The following is a 19,927-nucleotide window of genomic DNA, read 5'->3' on the forward strand; positions in this document are numbered from 1 at the left end:
CTTCTAAGGGGAAATCTTGAGGTCTAGACTATGTTTCGTGTTCTGTAACTTTTGTATTAAGAGGTAGTACTTTGTTTTCAAAATATGAAATGTACAAGAGATAGAGTTTTAAAGTCTCTTATAAATAAGGGAAAAATAAGTGAATTCTCAAGCTAAGGAGACTATCAGTTTACAAGATAAAAAACTCAAACCAATGAACATGTACACAAAGAACCAACCTATACATAAAAATTTAAACAATGGAGTGGTTTCTTTTTACTTACATTTTAATTGAGGTAATACTCTCCAAAAATAAAACTCAGTGAAGATAAGTGTGTTTTATACATGTCTACACTCCATGTGGAGCTTCTCTTATAGCTCAGTTGGTAAAGAATCTGCCTGCAATGCTGGGAACCTCAGTTCAATTCCTGGGTCAGGAAGATCTGCTGGAGAAGGGATAGGCTACTCACTCCAGTATTCTTGGGCTTCCTTTGTGGCTCAGATGGTAAAGAATCTAGCTACAATGCAGGAGACCTGGGTTCGATCCCTGGGTTGGGAAGACCCCCTGGAGAAGGGAAATGCTACCCACTCTAGTATTCTGGCCTGGAGAATTCCATGGACTATATAGTCCATGGGGTCGCAAAGAGTTCTGCACAACTGAGCAACTTTCACTCCATGTGGGGCTTCCCAGGTGATGCTAGCGGTAAAGAACCCGCCTGTGAATTCAGGAAACACAGGAAACACGGGTTGGATCCCTGGGTTGGGAAGATCCCCTGGAGGAGGGCATGGCAACCCAATCCAGTATTCTTGCCTGGAGACTCCCATGGACAGAGGAACCTGGCGGACTACAGTCCATGGGGTTGCAAAGAGTGGGATACAACTGAAGTGACTTGGCACGTTTGCACATATACTCCATGTAGCCACATCTCAAATCAACATTTGTAGAACTTTTCCAGACCCAGAAGTCTCCCTCAGGTCCCTGCCAGTTAATATCTCCAAAAAGGGACTTCCCTTGTGGTCCGGTGTTTAAGACTCCATGCTTCCAATGAGGGGGTCATGGGTTCGATCCCTGGTTGGGGAACTAAGATGCAGCATGCTGCATGGCACAACAAAAAAAAAGAGAGAAAGAAAGAAAAAATTAATTAAAATAAACTAGCAACTTAAAAAAAAAAACAGAAAATAATTTTTTAAAAGTATTCCCCAAAGGGAGACTCTAGTCTGAATTCTATCACTATAGGTTATTTTGGCCCATATGCAAAATCATATTTTTATTAATAAAGCACCACACATTTTAAAAGAATAATTCATTTGTTTTCTACTACTATCATAATAAAGTACCACTAAAACCAGTGATTTATACAACACACATTTATTATCTTACAGTGCTGAAGGTGAGATCCAGGTCTCATCAGACTAAAATCAAGGTGTTGGCAGAACTGTGTTTTTATCTAGAAGCTATAGAGAAGAGTCAATTTTCTTGATCATTCAGGGTGTTAGCAGAATTCAGTTCTTTTGTTTACTGGACTGAGATCTTTCTTTTTTGATGACTGATAGCAGAGGGCTGTTTCCAGCTTCTAGAAGCCACTAGAATCCTTGGCTCCGAGTCCCATTCCTCCGTCTTCAAAGCCAGCAGCAGCATGTCAAGTCTCTCTCACACACAGTTGGGATCTCTTCTCCTTCTGTCTCATCTCTCTGATGCCATAGGACAGGGTCTCCACATTCAGGGACTGTCTGTGTGTGGACTCCATTCAGGTCCACCTGGATAACCCGGCTGCTCCCCCATCTCAAGTTCTGAACCTGGAACCATATGTGCAAAGATCCCTTTGCCATGTAAGATAACATTCCCACAGGTTCCAGCGACTGGGGACTGGACATTTGGGGAGTCCATGATTCTCTTTACCACAAATTGTAAATGTTGTCCAGGGTGAAACTTTCTAGAAACCGATAGGGTAATACATGTTAAAAGCGTCAACATTTCATGCATTGTGATATGTTAATTCCATAGCTACAGAAAGAAATAAAGACGTGGGTCAGGTTTTTAAACTGACTTTTTCCTCATAATGTTAACTTTAAAGGTGAAGATATAAATCATATGTATACCCAATTACAGTGAAAGACTTCAATTATGGTATGTGTGTGGTATGTAAAATGGACCACTATGAAGCCTTTAAAATTCAAGCAACTGAAGAATATCTAATGAATCAGAAGAGTACATGACCAGTGTTAAGGAAAGAAAGCTATAAATATTATCACATGTGCATTATGTCTAGATATGCGTGTATATACATGGATATATGGATATATGTGTGTATCTATACACATATATGTGTATAGATATACCAAAACACATACATACTTTCGTATGTGTGCATACATACTGCTATATATACACACATATACACACACAGAGAAATCAAGAGAGAAGAAAGGGGTAAAATAAACAAGTTTCAACCAGATTCAATCTTAGTGTTTAAGATGCAGGTAGGGTGATCAGTCTTCATGATTTGCCCAGGACTGAGGGGTTTCATGGGACACTAGTCGTTTAGTGCTAAAAACAAGAAATCACAGGCCAAACCAGGATGAGCTGGTCACCCACCCTAAATGCAGATGTATTTTGTCCTTTCCTTTTGGCATTTCTGTATACTTTTTGTTTCCTGCAAAGAGCATGCAATCACCTGAAAATCATTAAAAGTCCTGCAGATGTGTTACTCTGAGTTGGGGAAAATGCCAGAGTCTGGGCCTGGGAAACATTTCAGAAGCCTCAGGAACATATGAAAGTGTTATAAATCCTCTCAGTGTATCAGACAAGTGAAAGAAGGGCAGTGCCTTCCACCGAGGAAACAGATCTGAAGTTCGAGGGCAGATTCAGGAAGAAGTACCCTAATTCTGGATGGCAGCTCCCCCAGTAAACAAACAAGACTCCTTTCCTCTGAGTCTGTGTGATTGAGGGACCTTGGAGATTGGAATGGGAAAAGCAATCAATTAAAGACCACAAAGCTAAAACTTGGGAGCTGTAAATTGCAATAACAGTTTCTTACCGGAAGTCCCTAGTGTGGGCACGCAGCCCGGGTTGCTGATGTAGGCTAGTGGGCAGGCGCCTGCGCAGAAGGCTCCGACTCCGCTGCGGTGCGTTGCTAAGCGCCGGTGCTGGCTGATGTCTGGATGCCTTGAGAGACGTGTTCTACATTTTTCATTCCGTTCCTGTGATAGAGTACTTTAACGGTTATGATACCACCCTAAAGTTTTTACAACTGACTGAATGTTATACATTTCTATCTGTAAAAATGTAGGAAAAAACAGTTATTTTTGACATTAAAAAAAAAAAAAAAGTGAGCTCCAGAATGTTATGGAGCATAATACATATGATTGAATTAGGTAGACAGCTCTCAATTTTTTAAAGACTTTTTATTTTGTATTGGAGTATAGCCAGTTAACAATGTGATAGTTTCAGGTGGACATCAAGGGGACTCAGCCATCCATAGACATGTATCCATTCTCCTCCAAACTCCCCTCCCATCCAGGTCAGTTTTTTAAAAACACAAATAAAGGGACTTCCCTGTTGGTCCAGTGGTTAAATCTCCTGCTGCCAATGCAGAGGGCATGGGTTTGTTCCCTGGTCGGGGAACTAAATTTCCACATGCCTTGGGGTTCAGCCAAAAGCTAAAACAAACAAACAAAAAACACACAGAGAAATACAAGAGTGGCTGTCCGGTACGTGACACAGAACATGTAAAAGCACAATGACTCCTTCACAGGGCTTACCAGCTATTCACCCAGAGGCTCTTAGCCTTCATAAGCCTAACTGTGATCTTTATAAATAATAAAATCCAAATATCCCTCAAAGGACCAATTAACACTTGCATTCATTAAGGGCTTTATGATAATTTACCACTTCACTGAGTTGAAGTGAATAACTTGATATGGCAATCATTAGTGTAGTTCCCTGACATTTAGATAAAAGTCAGTTGGGGAACAGCGGAGCAAAAAAAGTACAACGTATTTGATTTAGAAGGCTAAATGTGAAACCACTTAGACTCACCACTTAGCCTCAAGTTAAAATTAAAAAAAAAAAATTTTCAAGAGTGGACTGTTTTAAGACTTCCCTGGCCGTCCAGTGGTTAAGTCTCTGAGCTTCCACTGCAGGGGACACAGGTTCAATCCCTGGTTTGGGAAACTAAGATCCTTCATGAAACATGGCTCAGCCAAAATAAACAAATAAAGGATGGGCTGTTTTTAATGGGAATTATTAAAAATGGTTAAACCTAGGAACGTCACATAGCCCAGTCATTTCTTTACAACAGCTAATCGTTACTAAATTGATGTGGGTAACAGGCAACATGTGGTGGACTAGAGATAACCACTCATATTTCTAGTATTTGAGCTTCTACCAATGTAGGATTATTCTTCCATACCATCTTGAAGATAAGCAAGGGGTATGACCCCTTTTGTGTCACTCCAGGGAGAAGCCTTTAAGAGCTAGTTTAAGAACCTCCATGTCCCTTTGACTTGCCGCAGTGACCAGGGATGTTTCTGATTGATAAAGATCCCAACAGGCCACGTGAAGAAAGACTACAGCAGAATCAGCACTCTCCACTCAGTTATTAGTGAGGAAACTATTCAAAGCAGGATGAGAGGCCACCTATCAAGTAATCCTCTTTGAAATCATTTACATTCCAACTGGGCCCACAATTGCTGGGCCATGCTGTATCTCACTGTTCCATGCATTACACTTAAAACCAGGGCCCTGGGAAGAGGCTGGCCTAGATAGCCCAAGACCTGGGTGCTTTATTTTGTACACATAGGACATATATTTGCTTTGCCCTGTTCCTCGGGTGCTCCATCAATAAAGCTGAAATAATGTGTACACTTCAAAAATACAGGAATCCAACAAAGTCCATTTCACCTCTCATTCTTAAAGTTGTGTCTTTCAGACCACAGACCACATTACCTTGGCCACCAGTAGGGACAGACTAGGATAAGGCAGTACCTAGAATCCATACTACCAAACTAGCCAGGAGCTTAGGGTCAGGGTTATTTCTATCCACATCCCAGTGGTAGCCCCAGAGCCCCAGGAGCAACTGAACAGCTTGTTGCCATCAAACTTTCAATTGATTCCATGGAGTTATTATAAAGGAAAAGCAGAGACATTGTAGATAGCCTCAAAAGGTCTTCTGTTATTATCACTTATTAAGCATTGAGTGGGGAATGGTGATATAAGGGCTTGGGGGGTTAAACTATATATTCCCAAGTTGAAATAGAAGCTATTCATGTTCCTCTTATTAAGACCTATAAGGTAATCCTCTCTGAGATCATTTATATTCCAACTGGGCACACACATGCTTATCTTTGTGACATGAACTTACAGACACAGAACATTGGGGTCTCTGTTAGAACAAAGACCTTGCCTGTACCAGGGACCAAAGAAACAGGCCCAGTGTGTAACTGGGCATAGTGATGGCATCTCTGAGTTCTGGTTTGGGATTTTTGCTAAATTGTCAGAGTGACTCTGAGTAAATCAGCTTACCATTCTGTGCCCCAGTGTATATATCTGTAAATGAAGCATTTAAACCAGGTTCAGTTCAGTTCAGTTCAGTCACTTAGCCATGTCTGACTCTTTGCAACCCCATGAACCGCAGCACGCCAGGCCTCCCTGTCCATCACCAACTCCCAGGGTTTACTCAAACTCATGTCCATTGAGTCAGTGATGCCATCCAACCATCTCATCCTCTGTCGTCCCCTTCTCCTCCTGCCCTCAATCTTTCCCAGCATCAGGATCTTTTCAAATAAGTCAGCTGTTCGCATCAGATAGCCAAAGTATTGGAGTTTCAGCTTCAACATCAGTCCTTCCAATGAACACCCAGGACTGGTCTCCTTTAGGATGCACTGGTTTGATCTCCTTGTAGTCCAAAGTAGTCCAAAGGACCCTAGAGAGTCTTCTCCAACACCACAGACAAAAGTATCAATTCTTTGGCACTCAGCTTTCTTTATAATCTAACTCTCACATCCATACATGACTACTGGAAAAACCATAACCTTGACTAGATGGACCTTTGTTGGCAAAGTAATGTCTCTGTTTTTTAATATGCTAGCTAGGTTGGTCATAACTTTCCTTCCAAAGAGTAAGCGTCTTTTAATTTCATGGCTGCAGTCACTTTCTGCAGTGATTTTGGAGCCCCCCAAAATAAAAGTCAGCCACTGTTTGCACTGTTTCCTCATCTATTTGTCATAAAGTGATGGGGCTGGATGCCGTGATCTTATTAAGCAAACATTTTCACTCTCTTCTTTCACTTTCATCAAGAGGCTCTTTAGTTCCTCTTCACTTTCTGCCATAAAGGTGGTGTCATCTGCATATCTGAGGTTATTGATATTTCTCCCAGCAATCTTGATTCCAACTTGTGCTTCTTCCAGCCTGGCATTTCTCATGATGTACTCTGCATATGAGTTATATAAGCAGGGTGACAATATACAGCCTTGACGTACTCCTTTTCCTATTTGGAACAACAGTCTGTTGTTCCATGTCCAGTTGCTTCCTGACCTGCATACAGATTTCTCAAGAGGCAGGTCAGGTGGTCTGGTATTCCCATCTCTTGAAGAATTTTCCACAGTTTATTGTGATCCACACAGTCAAAGGCTTTGGCATAGTCAATAAAGCAGAAATAGATGTTTTTCTGGAACTCTCTTGCTTTTTCGATGATCCAGAGGATGTTGGCAATTCGATCTCTGGTTCCTCTGCCTTTTCTAAAACCAGCTGGAACATCTGGAAGTTCATGATTCACGTATTGCTGAAGCCTGGCTTGGAGAATTTTGAGCACTACTTTGCTAGTGTGTGAGATGAGTGCAATTGTGCAGTAGTTTGAGCACTCTTTGGCATTGACTTTGGGATTGGAATGAAAACTGACCTTTTCCAGTCCTGTGGCCACTGCTGAGTTTTCCAAATTTGCTGGCATATTGAGTGCAACGCTTTCACAGCGTCACCTTTTAGGATTTGAAATAGCTCAACTGGAATTCCATCACCTCCACTAGCTTTGTTTGTAGTGATGCTTCCTAAGGCCCACTTGAATTCACATTCCAGGATGTTTGGCTCTGGGTGAGTGATCACACCATTGTGATATCTGGGTCGTGAAGATCTTTTTTATACAGTTCTTCTGTGTATTCTTGCCACCTCTTCTTAGTATCTTCTGCTTCTGTTAGGTCCATTTCTGTCCTTTATTGAGCCCATCTTTGCATGAAATGTTCCCTTGGTATCTCTAATTTTCCTGAAGAGATCTCAGTCTTTCCCATTCTGTTGTTTTCTTCTGTTTCTTTGCATTGATTGCTGAGAAAGGCCTTCTTATCTCTCCTTGCTATCCTTTGGAACTCTGCATTCAAATGGGAATATCTTTCCTTTTCTCCCCTGCTTTTCGAGTCTCTTCTTTTCACAGCTATTTGTAAGGCCTCCTCAGACAGCCACTTTGCTTTTTTGCTTTTCTTTTTCTTGGGGATGATCTTGATCCTTGATGGCTCCCAAACTGGTCATGGTTAAAAGCCACCTGGAACATTTCAAAGAGAATTCAAGGCATTATCTCCAAAGATTCTGAGTGAGTATGTTAGAGTGGGTTAAGGCAGCCTTTCCATATTATAAGTCCCTGCCCAGGGCATTCTGATGTGATAGGCAGATCTGGGGACCAGTGCACTGGATGGTCTTTGAGGTTCCTGGGCAGCTCTCTGTATTTTCCTGCCTGGTTCTTGTCTTCTAACTCTAAATTGAATAATGGCTTTCATTCTGACATGCTCATTTACCAGCCCTGGCTTGTCACAGGGCAGTTGTACAACTTTATGACAAATCATTTCGCCTCTATAATTCATTCTCTCAAAGGAAAAGGATTGAATAAATTAAATGCACCTTTTTCTAACTCATTCTATAATTTTGTGACGATTGAAAACACTTGGGACAAAGCTGGAAAATGAAAGCAGGAACTTTGATTCCTGAGATCCTCTCCCATTTAGTCACATTCCTTAAGAACCACATTTCCACATATTACAAATAATACAATCCTGTGATCCAACTTCTGGGCTTTTATTCAGAGAAAATCACAATTTGAAATGATACATGCATCTTAATGTTCATTGCAGAACTATTTACAATAGCCGGGACAGGGAAGCAACCTTAATGTCCATCAATAGAGGAATAGATAAAAAAGATGTGGACAATATGTACAGGGCTTCCCTGGTGGCTCAGATGGTAAAGAATCTGCCTACAATGCAGAAGACCCAGGTTTGATCCCTGGGTCTGGAAAATCCTATGGAGAAGGGAAGGGCAAACCTCTCCAGTATTCTTGCCTGGAGAAATCCATGGATAGGGGAGCCTGGCAGGCTACAGACCATGGGGTCACAAAAGAGTTGAACACACGTATATATGATGGAATGTTACTCAGCCATAAAAAAGAATGAAATAATATCATTTGTAGCAACATGGATAGAACTAGAGATTGTTATACTGAGTGAAGTAAGTCGAACAGAGAAAGACAAATATAATATGATATTGCTAATATGTGGAATCTTAAAAAATAGCACAAATGAACTCATTTGCAAAACAGAACTAGAGTCACAGCTGTAGAAAACAGACTTACGGTTACCAAGGGAGGAAGCAAAGGGAAAGGGATAAATTGGGAGCTTAAGATCGACATGTACAAACTACTACAGATAACTAATAAGGACCTACTGTATGGCACAGAGAACTCTTCAATACTTGATAACTACCTATATGGGAAAAGAATCTAAAAAAGAGTGGCTATATGTATATGTATAACTTATTCACTTTGCTGGATAGCAGAAACTAATACAACATTGTGAATCAGCTATACTCTAATAAAAATTCTTTAAAAATGAGGGAAGCAGTAAAAAACAAACAAAACAAAGCAAACAATTACCACAAAAATGAAACAAGGTCCTTAAGAACCCAGATCTATTTCCACAGCAGGGTACCCATTTCTGGCCCTCTATTAACAGAGGTTGTTTCTGATGTCCGGTGCCACTTCACAGTCACTGAGCCCTAAGTGAGCTGTCAAAACTGCTTAAGGAAGATGCACTTTGGGAGGATGCTGAGGGGAAAAGAGAGAAGGCAGGGTGATCACTTCCTTAAACAACAGCATAACCACGCTATTGAAAAGAACAGCTGCTGAACTTTCATGGCCTAAAGTTTCGTTTTAACTTTTTATGTTGGGATTTCTTGAATTCAGTTTGAGGACAAAACAATAGAGGGAAATTGCATAATCAAAGTGGCTCACCACTTGAGATCTCTGAGCTCCTTGAAGAATTAAGACCTTGGTGCCTCTGGGTATGTCAACCCTGGAGTCTGACCCTCATCCCCACTGTGGGCCCCCAACATTCCATGCATCTGATTCATGGCAGGATCCCAGGAACACACTTCTCTTCCTCTGGGAGGCTCTTTTTTTTCCCCCTCATCTACAATCCAGACATTCCTGGTGGTCTGTTTCTACCACATATCTTAGTTGGAAGCAATTTTAGGGAGAACTAATACAAGAGACCAGGGACCACACTGTGGGTCCCTTTCTAGCACGTTCTAGACACAATACCTTTCTTACTCGACTATTAATAACAGCTAAATTATTGATCACTCGTCATATATTACTGAGGGCTTCCCCAGTGGCTCAGCAGTTAAAAAATCCACCTGCAGTGCAGGATACGTGAGTTCGATCCCTGGATCAGGGAGATCCCCTGGAAGAGGAAAGGGCAACCCACTCCAGTATTCTTGCTGGGAAAATCCCATGGACAGAGGAACCTGGCAAGCTACAGTCTGTGGTGTCACAAAGAGTCGAACACGACTGAGCAGCTGAGAATGCATGTACACATGTTACTCACTCTGCAAAGCAAGTTTTGGATATCAGATCACTTAATATTCACAATAAACCCCATTTTCACATAAGTAAAGAATAGGCGAGTAAAGAATATCTGACACAGTATTAACTAGTATTCCTTCTATCCAGATCCAGACTTTTAACCACCATGCTATTCGTCTTCTCCTAGGGCTGACTGCTAAGCACATTTCTCTGCCAGTTCTCTTGGCATGCTAGCTTCTTAGTCTCTGAGTGGATACTTCCCAAACATAGATGAATTAAGTTACAGAAGAGCTTAAATATGATTTAATCCAGGAACAACATCTGTGTTACACAGGTAGTACCACTTTCTATTGCTGCATCCTTGGCAGACATCACTAATCAATAACAGCATTGCACTCAATAACCCAAGGTAAGGCCTCACTGGAGCTTCTGTTTGGTTCTTTTTTTTTTTTCCAACAAACCTTTCTATTTGTCTGCCATCAATCTATTAAGTTAACAAATCATTGAAAACTATTTGTCATCCCTGAACTTGTCAAACCCTTCCCTTTTATAGATAAGGACAATGAATTTAAGAATCAAGATTTATCCATGGTCACACTGGGCAGGTCATTGGCTCATTATTGGCTCCATCAGGATTAGAATTGAGTTACTTGACCCTTAATTCCCTTCATTTGCTAATGCTTGTTGATTCTCAACAATATCACTTTTGCTACTATTTGTGCCATCTGCTTATGGATGAACTTTCCATATGAAGGTAGCTCAGAGGAGAAATTAACAGGGCCTTGAAAGTATTCTGTGAGACAGTGAATTTATTTCTGAACAAAAAATTGTGTGCAGATGACCTCTTAGACAACACACTCCCACAGAGATCAGGGCTACAAGGTACATCTGGCAAGAGGACTGTCTGGAAGAACTCAAGTTCCCTTCTGGTCAGAAGAAATTCTGATGACAGTGATTTATCCCACGTTCTGCAAATTCTCTACTCTTACAAGCTCGCACAGTATAATAAAAGGAAAATGCATGAGATAAATGTTCTAAAGTCTCTTCGGAATCAGTAAGAACAATAAAAGGCCATATGTTATAGAAACATGAATGAGTTAATCACAAGAAAAAAATAATTAACACACTCGCTAAAAACAACAAATACATTAGAATGTAAGCAAAACAGTGCTGTGCTTTTTATTTACTTTATGTGGAAGTTTAATTTATGTACAATAAAGTGCAGACATTTTAAGTGTACAATTTCATGAATTTTAAATAGACAACTGCTTAAGCACCCCTCTGAGTAAGATAAAGAACATGTCTGCCTCTAAAAAGGCTCCTGCATGATGTTAACACCACAAAGGAAACCACTATTCCATTGCTTGGTTTTTACCCTTTAACAAGATAAATATCTTTTTCTTAGCAATTGTCAAATATTTTTAAGAACAATAAACTCACATCTTAATGAAGACGGAAACCTTCCAGCAATGTAATAATGCTGTAATTTGATTAAGAGCCTTAATAATAGCCATATAACTTGATTTATTAATCCTTTAGCTATAGAATTGAAGACAATAATGATTATGTTACATCATTTTTCTCATAATTGTTGTTTATGATTGTGAAAAAGTGGAAATTGTATAATTTCCAACTGTAGAGAAAGGATTCACTTAATTACAGTGACTTTATATATGGACCCTTATGGAATATTTAACATTCAAGATTATTGGGGAATATAGAATGATTTGTAAAAAGTCTGGAAATGTTCATTGAAAAGGCAATATGCAAACCTGGATTTGATGAAGAGATACCCAAAGCAACATCTATGAAAGAAAAAATTGATAAATTGAACTTTATTAAAATTTAAAACTTTTGCTCTGTGAAAAATATTGTTAAGAAAGTAAGCTACAGCCTGTGGAGAAAATATTTGCAATGCACATAGCTGGTAAAGGATTTGAGTGCAAAATGTAAAAAGAACTTTTCAAAGTCAGTTGTAAAAAACAAACAACCTAATTTTTTAAGTGGGCAATACACTGGACACCAAAAGTAAAAGGCATTTTTCAAACAGACCTGTTCTATCTGAATCTGCATGAAATACTGGACTTCTTTGTATCATTTCACTTGGAAAGAAACTTTAGTGTCTGATAAAATATTTGGAAATCACCACTTGGCAAGATTGTAGGCTTCCCTTGTGGCTCAATGGTAAAGAATCTATCTGCCAATGCAGGAGATACAGGTTCGATTTCTGGGTCTGGAAGATCCCCTGGAGAAGGAAATGTTAGCCCACTCCAGTATTCTCGCCTGGGAAATTCCATGGACAGAGGAGCCTGATGGGCTACAGTCCATGGTGTCACAAAGAGTCAGACAAGACTTAGCAACTAAAACAACAGCAACCCTATAAGATCAGTATGTGTTGTCCACTTCTTAGGCTCCACGACAGGACATTCCAGAGCCTGAAGACTTGAAGATGCCTGGATTTACCATTCTGCCAAGCTTCTATCAAGCTACCTATGTGAGATTCTAAAGGAGTGCAACTGGTTGAGGATGGCAGAGACCAGAGATGGACAAAGAGCCCAGGCAAAGACATAGAGCCCCTTCCCCGACCTCCTGGACCCTGAGGAGGCCCCAGGCCGTTGATTCTTTCCACCCCACTAGGAACTCAGCTTCCACTCTTCCTTTCCAACAGATCTTGTTCCATTTCAAAGAAATCAGAGCTCTTAACAGTCTAATGACATCACTTTGTACATTTCACTGGCATGGCCACATATCCTTCCACCTCTGCTCCACAGCCCAAACAGATGATGGAAACTGCTCAACTTCCTTTTCTCAGTGTTCGGAAATCACCACCAGGATCTGGTGTTTACTCAGCACATTCAGGGGTTTCTTCGGTCCTTCCTTAAACATAACCCTACCCATGCACTCTGCTCCCTATAAAAGGCAGGCAGATCAGCCAGAGGAGCCAGATTTCCAGAGACTGAGACCAACTCAGCAATCGCCAACTCTCAGGCTGAAGCCCCCGTGCTCACCCTCCAACATGAAGGTCTCCGCTGGGATTCTGTGTCTGCTGCTCGTGGCAGCCGCCTTTGGCACCCAGGTGCTCGCTCAGCCAGGTAAGGCTCCTCTCTTCTTAAGCCTTAACATTTTCACTACCCCAGCTACTAACCCCAGGCATAAGTCACCCCATGCTTGCTGCATAGCCTCCATTGCAAAGATGGAGAAGGTGAAAGCAAGAGAGGAATTAAGAAGAGCTGGCACCTCACAGCTGGTCAGAGGCAGGACCAGAACTAGAAGCTCCATTATCTTGCCCAATACCACCTTCAGGACACTAAATGCAGCCACTGTCTCAACAATCCTCATCTTGTTTGGGGATGGGGCACAGAAGGAAGGACCATTTTACCTGTGGGATCTGGACTAAGGCTCTGAATGTGGGAGCCGTGGGTCCCAGCTAGAATCCCAGCACTTGCTTTGTCTCCTGTCTTCTTCATTTTCTCTGACACATGCATGTTTACAACACATCATAACTCTCTGGTTCTTTGCAAAATGTTTTTCAGATTCAGTTTCTATCCCAATCACCTGCTGCTTTAGTATGATCAATGGGAAGATCCCCTTCAAGAAGCTGGACAGCTACACGAGAATCACCAACAGCCAGTGTCCCCAGGAAGCTGTGATGTAAGTGCACCATGCCCTGGCACCCACAGCCAAAAGTTCTATCTGAGTTCTATGTGTCCAAATGAGTCAGATAAATAAAACATCCAAGCCAAAGGACCCTTTACTCCATAGACAAACTGAGCCCACAAGAAGGAAAATATACACACCCTGGGCTCCTCTTCTAGGATCTTGGTCAGATCATCCAAGTTCCTTTAGCCAAGGGTCTAGAGGGCTTCCCCTGGGGCAGTAACAGCAGAACTTCTTTTCTGGAAAAGAAGTTTCTTCCTCCTATTTCCCCTTCTTCCTGTCCCCATTCAGGCTCCTCAACCAGGGAGCAAGGGCTAATCAGCTTTAGGGGCCAATGGATCAAACTCCTGGGAAAAATCCTCAAGACACTCCATTTAACTCTGCCCTCTTTTCCCCACAGCTTCAAGACCAAAGCAGACAAGGAGGTCTGTGCTGACCCCAAGCAGAAGTGGGTCCAGAATTCCATAAAGCTCCTGGACCAAAAGTCCCGAACACCAAAGCCTTGAACCTTCATACCTGGACTGAGAGACAGAGTCTTGGAAAATCTTATTTATTTCTTCCCAACCTTCCCTAGATGTGTTATTTTATTATAATGGCCAAAAAGAAGTTATTTTTTTAAAAATAATTTAAACATGTAGTTTCTTAAACAATATTTAATTATGTTTAAATTATTGTTGTTTCAACGTTATCTGCCATAAATCCTAATGAATGTAAGATACAACATCTGGTGATGAGTTTCCTGTGAGCTTGGTTAAGTTCATAGCAAGATGGTGCTGTTCCCCATCCTACTGCCTGTAGGATGGTGATGTCCTTCCACTGATCATCAGAGTGAAACACCTCTGGAATCTTAGGAAATCAGTGCTCCTGTAAGCAGATATGTGCAATGTAGTATTGTGATGGAAAGTAATGTTATTACATGACTATGGAATTTTCAAAGAAAAAAAATATATATAATTTCAAGCTACTTGGTCTTATTTTTCATGGGATAACATTTGGTGGGGAGGGAGAAAATGGTAGCAATGAATGACAATTTAGAGTATAAAAGTCATCCTCTAAGATGTCTTTTGGACTCAATTTAGGATTAGGGAGAGCCTAGAATGACCAAACTGTCCCAGTCTTCTGGCTCCAGTCCCTAAGTCACTCGCCCATAATAGCATCTAGATTCCCATTTTTTTCCTCTCCACATTGATCTTTGCCTTGTCTCTCCTTGATCTCTTGCAATAGTCTTTAACCATTTTCCCATAACCCCAGGTTTTCTCTGTTTCACTCATTCTCAAACCTAGAATAACATCCCAGGAATGAAACTGAATCCAAGAGGAAACTAGATGTTTATAGCCCAGAGATCCACTTAAGACTATTCCTTGGAGATAAGTCTTCAACCAGACAGGCCATGACAGATTCGAATGTGATGGAAAAGGAAAGGATTCTTCAGAGCTGATAGAGGAGGGAGATGAGGGGAGTGGGCCAGAGGAAGGAATCCCACCTGACTGGGCTCTGCGAAAACAGAGGAATTGAGGTTTTAGAAATACAGTTTGGAGCCAGATCGTAGTGGCTTTTGAATTTCAGATTGGAACTTCAGCAGATAATAGAGATGCACTGAGAGTTCTGAAATAGGAGAGAAGGAAAATCTCACATGCAGAGGCGAGCATCAGGAGGAATAACCTAGTGTTTGAATACAAAATAGAGCATGAGAGGGAAGGTCTGAGAGCAGACTGCTGCCATGGAGCAGAGAAACGATGGGAACATAAATGGTGCATGGTGGGAGTAAGATGAGGTGAGGAAGAATGGGCCAGATAGAGGGGTATATTAAATGCTGTAGAAGGAAGAGAGTAACTGACCAAGACATAGACCCTTGTCTTATGATCTTGCAAACAGATTACCCACATGGCTGTTACCCTTGAGACACAGAAGGAATTCATCTGTATCACTCTACTCTCAACCCCAATCCCAAGAATTTGCAAAATCCATTTGAAGGCATTGACTCTCCTTTCCTTAGTAGCTTCTTAAGGTCAAGATTCTCTTGTACTTCATAAGCATGAGTGAGTGAGTGAAAGTCACTCAGTCAGGTGCAACTCTTTGCGACCCCATGGACTATAGCCTGCCAGGCTCCTCTGTCCATGGAATTCTCTAGGCAAGGATACCGGAGTGGCTAGCTGTTCCCTTCTCCAGGGAATCTTCCCAACCCAGGGATCAAACCCAGGTCTCCCACATTGCAGGTGGATTTTTTACCATCTGAGCCACCATAGTTGGCTCCTGTTTCAGACATGAGGCCTACTGTACTGAGGCACAAATACCAAGATCCCTCCTGAAGGAAGACAACTATTGTCCTGCTTACCCAGGTCCATGGAACCTGTCACAGGTTGGACAGATGCCCTGATTCAAGTACAAACATGGAAGCATGGCAAGGCAAGAGACTTGGGTTCTGATCCCAGAACTGGTTCTGACTCTCTGAGTCACTTACAGCAAGTCAGTTTCTCTCTCTGGCACTAAGATGCCCCATATAAAAGTGAAAGTAGTTCTGTATCACAGGCAGGAAGTAAGAGGATCTGGAAGATGACCTCACAAGCTCCTTCCTACCCTAGGAGCCACGTCTCTTGGGAATTTGGTCATGCCTGTTGGCTAGGGAAGGGTTAGGAAGAAAGTGCCAAGGATTAAAACCATCGAGCCAGCCAGGAGCCCAGCCTAGTGGCAAATACTCCCAAGTCGGATATATCACCTGTCTGAAAATAAGCTTTCCACCGAAGCCCAAGGTAGCACACCTAAACTCCAGGTGTCTAAAATAAGGCATCTAAATGTCAGCTGGGAAACAGAGTGCTTTCTAACCAGAAAGGCTCCATCTGATTCTTAACCACGCTCTTTCACAGCCTCAAGGTCAAGCTGGCTCCAAAGATCTGGGCCCAGGGTTTCATGAACTCCATAGACATCAGTCCTGAATTCCAAAGGCATGAGACTCATCCTAAACTGTCACCAGACTACAGCAGAAGACACAGTCCATTTGTCTTCCCCAAGCATCACCCAGAAGCACTCCAGGATTCCGTTGTGGTATTTCAAATCACAATGAACTTTGTTAATGACATGAAACATAAACGTGGTAAGTGATATGTCACCTTATTTAAGTTATTGGTGCTTTATGTGCCTCAACTGGAATAGCTGTGTTTTGAAAATCCACATCCTTCTACTAATGGGTTCATTTCTGTGAACACAATTCATTCCTTTGTCAGTTGGGGGCAAAGAACTGGTGAGGTCACATGAAGCTGACAAGCATCCTGTTGAGTTCACTACTGACTTCATCCATGCCTTGGGCAGGCAGCTTGCTGCAGGCTTGGATTCACTTCACTCTCTCGACATCTGCTCTGTGTCTCCTGACTTCTTGCTTTCTGTCCACAGGCTTCTCCTTGGATGCCATCTAAGGTCAGGAGTTGGCTCAGCCTACACATTTGTCTGATGCTCACAGTGTAGGGGAGCGAACGCTGGGCGACAACTTTCCACCAATGAAGAGTGGGGCAGATTTTTTTTAATTAATTAATTTGTTTATTTTTGGTTATACTGGGTCTTCTTTGCTGCAGGTGGGCTGTCTCTGGTTGTGGTGAACTGGGCCTACTCTTCATTTCAGTGCACGGACTTCTCATTGCAGTGACTTCTCTTGTTGCGGAGCACAGGCTCTAGGCGCGAGGGCTTCAGTAGTTGCAGCACATGGGTTCAGTAGTTGTGGCTCCTGGGCTCTAGAGCCTGGGCTCGGTAGTTGTGGCACGTGGGTTTTGTTGCCCTGCGGCATGTGGGATCTTCCTGGATCAGGGATTGAACCTGTGTCCCCTGCATTGGCAGGTGGATTCTTATCCTCTGTACCACCAGGGAAGTACAGAGCAGATGTTTAAAAGCTTCTGCCATTCTTCCTTCCAGCAGTTGATTCTGGGAGCCATTCTGTAGGCTCATCAGGTATTTCCAGGAGAAGCTGTCCCCATTGCCCACTATTCTGACCTTAATTATACATGTTTCTGTTGCTTTCTCCTTTTCCATCTCACTGGGCTGCCTCTCAGTCCTCATCCCTGGGGTCACTTCTCAAAGGAGCAATCTTCAGAGACGTTCTCATCTCAGGCTCTATCTTATTGATTCATTATTTTTTACCATCAATATTTGTTCTCCTTCCTCCAGGCGATGCCTGGATTTCACCAGGCAAGTTGACTAGCTCAGGGCCAGGGATTTAGCTGGGCATTCATTTGGTGTGTTTACCAAGGCCAGGGCTGGGACCAGGATCAGGGATCCTAGTAAGTTCTTTGGAACCAGGGCTGAGCCAAGACTGTGAAGAACTCAGCCAGCATGTTCGGTAGGACTGGGTTCAAGACAGCAGTCCACAAGTTAGGATCATAGCATCAGGACTGAGTTAGCCATGTGCTTAAGAGAATGGTGACCTGAAGAAGGATTTAGCAAATATGTAAATGGATTGAAGATAATGGAAGCCAACTCCCTTACTATTGGAGAAGCTTCTATAGAGAGATAAAGAATGTTGGAGGCTAGAAAAACTCTGTGGAGTTGGACTGCAGCTAAAAGTTATCAGTGTGAACTCACGGTTTTGCAGGTAGATGGCAGACAAACAGACAGATAGATAGAAATAGATATGTATATATAGATAAGAAAGAGAGAAAGAAAAAAGAAAGAATACATACATGGTTGACAGGATATGGATATATTAAGCACATACTCAACCGTCAAACACTTTTCCAGATATGGCTAAATATTTTCCAAATCTGTTTCCCCAATTTACATTCACTCCCACCTGAACGTATGAGAGTTTGAGTCAGTTCATATCTGATGTTGCAACACTAGGTACTGTCATTCTTCTTAATCTAGGCATTCTGATTATGTGTGTAATTCCATACAATCATGGTTTAATTTTGTGTTTTACTCATGACAGATAAGCTTGAACATCTTGCTAAATGTTTATTGGATATCTTTTTTTATGAAGGTCCAGTTCGTCATATCCTATACCCATTTTTGATTGTTTAGACTTGGATCTTGTCTGTTTTTAGATTGCCTCTCTTTTTATTATGAAATTGTGGAAGCATTTTCTATACTCTGAATCAGAACCTTTTGACAAACATGTGAACTGAAATATCTTCTCATAATCCTTTTCACTCCCTTTCTACTTTTTGATGATATAGCTTCCTGATTTTAAAATAGTCCATTTATCAATATGTTCCTTTATGGTAAGTGCTTTTGTTTTCTGTTTAAGCAAACTATTTCAAAACAGATGTCACAAAGATATTCTCTTATGTTATTTTCATAAGAGCATTTTCTTCAAAAAGCATTATTTTTGTCATTCACATTTAGAGCTACAATCTACCTGAACCTGATTTTATATATATGTATATATATATGTGTATACATATATATATTTCAGTGTGCTGAAAGTTAGAGATCAAGATTTTATTCTTCCTTATAAATATCAAATTGATTCAGCACACTGAATAATGGATTGATCAGTTATTCAAAAGGGTATTTTTTCTTTAGCTACTCCAGAGGGCAAACTCTGATATATATATATTCAACATCAGTATACGTATGGTTCTATTTCTGCACTCTAATCTGTTCCTTTGGCACATTCATCCATTCTTGGAGCAATGGCACTATGTCATAATGACTAATGCTTTCTAAAAACTGTTAATATCTGGGAGTGTAAGCCCAACAACTTTGTTCTTCTTCAAAGTGGTCTTGACTATTTTTGTTTTTTTTTTCACTTCTCCTCTAAAAGTTCAGAATTAGCTTATCAGTCTCCACAAAATTCTTGTTTGGATTGTATTAATAATTGGGATTACATTGAACTGCAAGGAGAATTTGTTACTGAACCAAACTTGGGTCCACCTGCCTGTGGACAGAAAAATTTCCCTTTCTTTGGTCACAGCATGAGAGTGTGCCAAATATGAAGTTTTTCCTGCCTGCACTTTTTATTTAGTCATGGGAAGGGACGGCATCAAGTATTTATCCTGGGAGTTCTCCCAAAAAAAAGGCAGCAAACACTAAACACTGTAAGCACCTGAATTAGCAAAGCAACAACGGGTTAAAGCTAACAGCCCAGTGGGTAGGGAGACTGCACATCTCAGCTTGCCTATGACAATTCTGCTTTACCCCTGTCTGGCTAGAAAAATCAATTACACCATAATCTTCCCATTATGTCCTTTTAGGCTCCCTGGATCCTTGGTAAGTATTCATTTTGATGATATGCTGGTCAAGAACATGACAAGGAATCTGTTTTCTAGAGTAGAAGTAAGAGGGTTTGACTTGGAAGGTCATCAGCCATCCCTCTCAGAGCAAGATTTGATCCCCTATGAAATCTGTGAAGCCAGATACAGCATAAGCCAGACCTCAAATAATTCCTGTATGAGTCAGACGGAAAGACGAATGTTGGAGGCTTTCCTGGTGACTCAGCGGTAAAGAATCCACCTGCTAATTCAAGA

At 41.4% G+C, this 19,927-nt stretch overlaps 1 protein-coding gene and 1 long non-coding RNA gene across 3 annotated transcripts; one reads left to right on the plus strand and one right to left on the minus strand.

The window, feature by feature from the left end:
- Positions 1 to 1,332: 1,332 nt before the first annotated feature.
- Positions 1,333 to 3,083, minus strand: LOC145540837 (uncharacterized). Its single transcript, XR_014078576.1, has 2 exons — positions 3,018 to 3,083; positions 1,333 to 1,913 (listed from the first exon to the last, which is right to left on the minus strand). It is a non-coding gene; the product is annotated as an uncharacterized LOC145540837 (long non-coding RNA).
- Positions 3,084 to 12,766: 9,683 nt separating this feature from the next.
- On the plus strand, positions 12,767 to 14,439 carry LOC145542185 (C-C motif chemokine 8). Of its 2 annotated transcripts, none has more exons than XM_081580511.1 (3): positions 12,767 to 12,910; positions 13,352 to 13,469; positions 13,876 to 14,439. In XM_081580511.1, the coding sequence occupies exons 1-3, from the start codon at positions 12,835 to 12,837 to the stop codon at positions 13,979 to 13,981; spliced, it is 300 nt and encodes a 99-aa protein (XP_081436637.1). In that variant the 5' UTR covers positions 12,767 to 12,834; the 3' UTR covers positions 13,982 to 14,439. The 2 variants fall into 2 exon arrangements, with proteins under 2 accessions (XP_081436637.1, XP_081436639.1); XM_081580513.1 differs by having other exon boundaries at positions 12,835 to 12,910; positions 13,358 to 13,469; positions 13,876 to 13,981.
- Positions 14,440 to 19,927: the final 5,488 nt, after the last annotated feature.

This window comes from Giraffa tippelskirchi, chromosome 3 (genome assembly GCF_054371585.1).
Source record: "Giraffa tippelskirchi isolate mGirTip1 chromosome 3, T2T-mGirTip1v1.2.pri, whole genome shotgun sequence".
Lineage (NCBI taxonomy): Eukaryota > Metazoa > Chordata > Mammalia > Artiodactyla > Giraffidae > Giraffa > Giraffa tippelskirchi.

Excerpts from the sequence above, each read along its gene's own strand:
- LOC145542185 (XM_081580511.1), top strand. The coding sequence starts at position 12,835 with ATGAAGGTCTCCGCTGGGATTCTGTGTCTGCTGCTCGTGGCAGCCGCC. Across the intron at positions 12,911-13,351 it reads CCAGGTGCTCGCTCAGCCAG|ATTCAGTTTCTATCCCAATC; the intron begins GTAAGGCTCCTC and ends AATGTTTTTCAG. Across the intron at positions 13,470-13,875 it reads TGTCCCCAGGAAGCTGTGAT|CTTCAAGACCAAAGCAGACA; the intron begins GTAAGTGCACCA and ends TTTTCCCCACAG.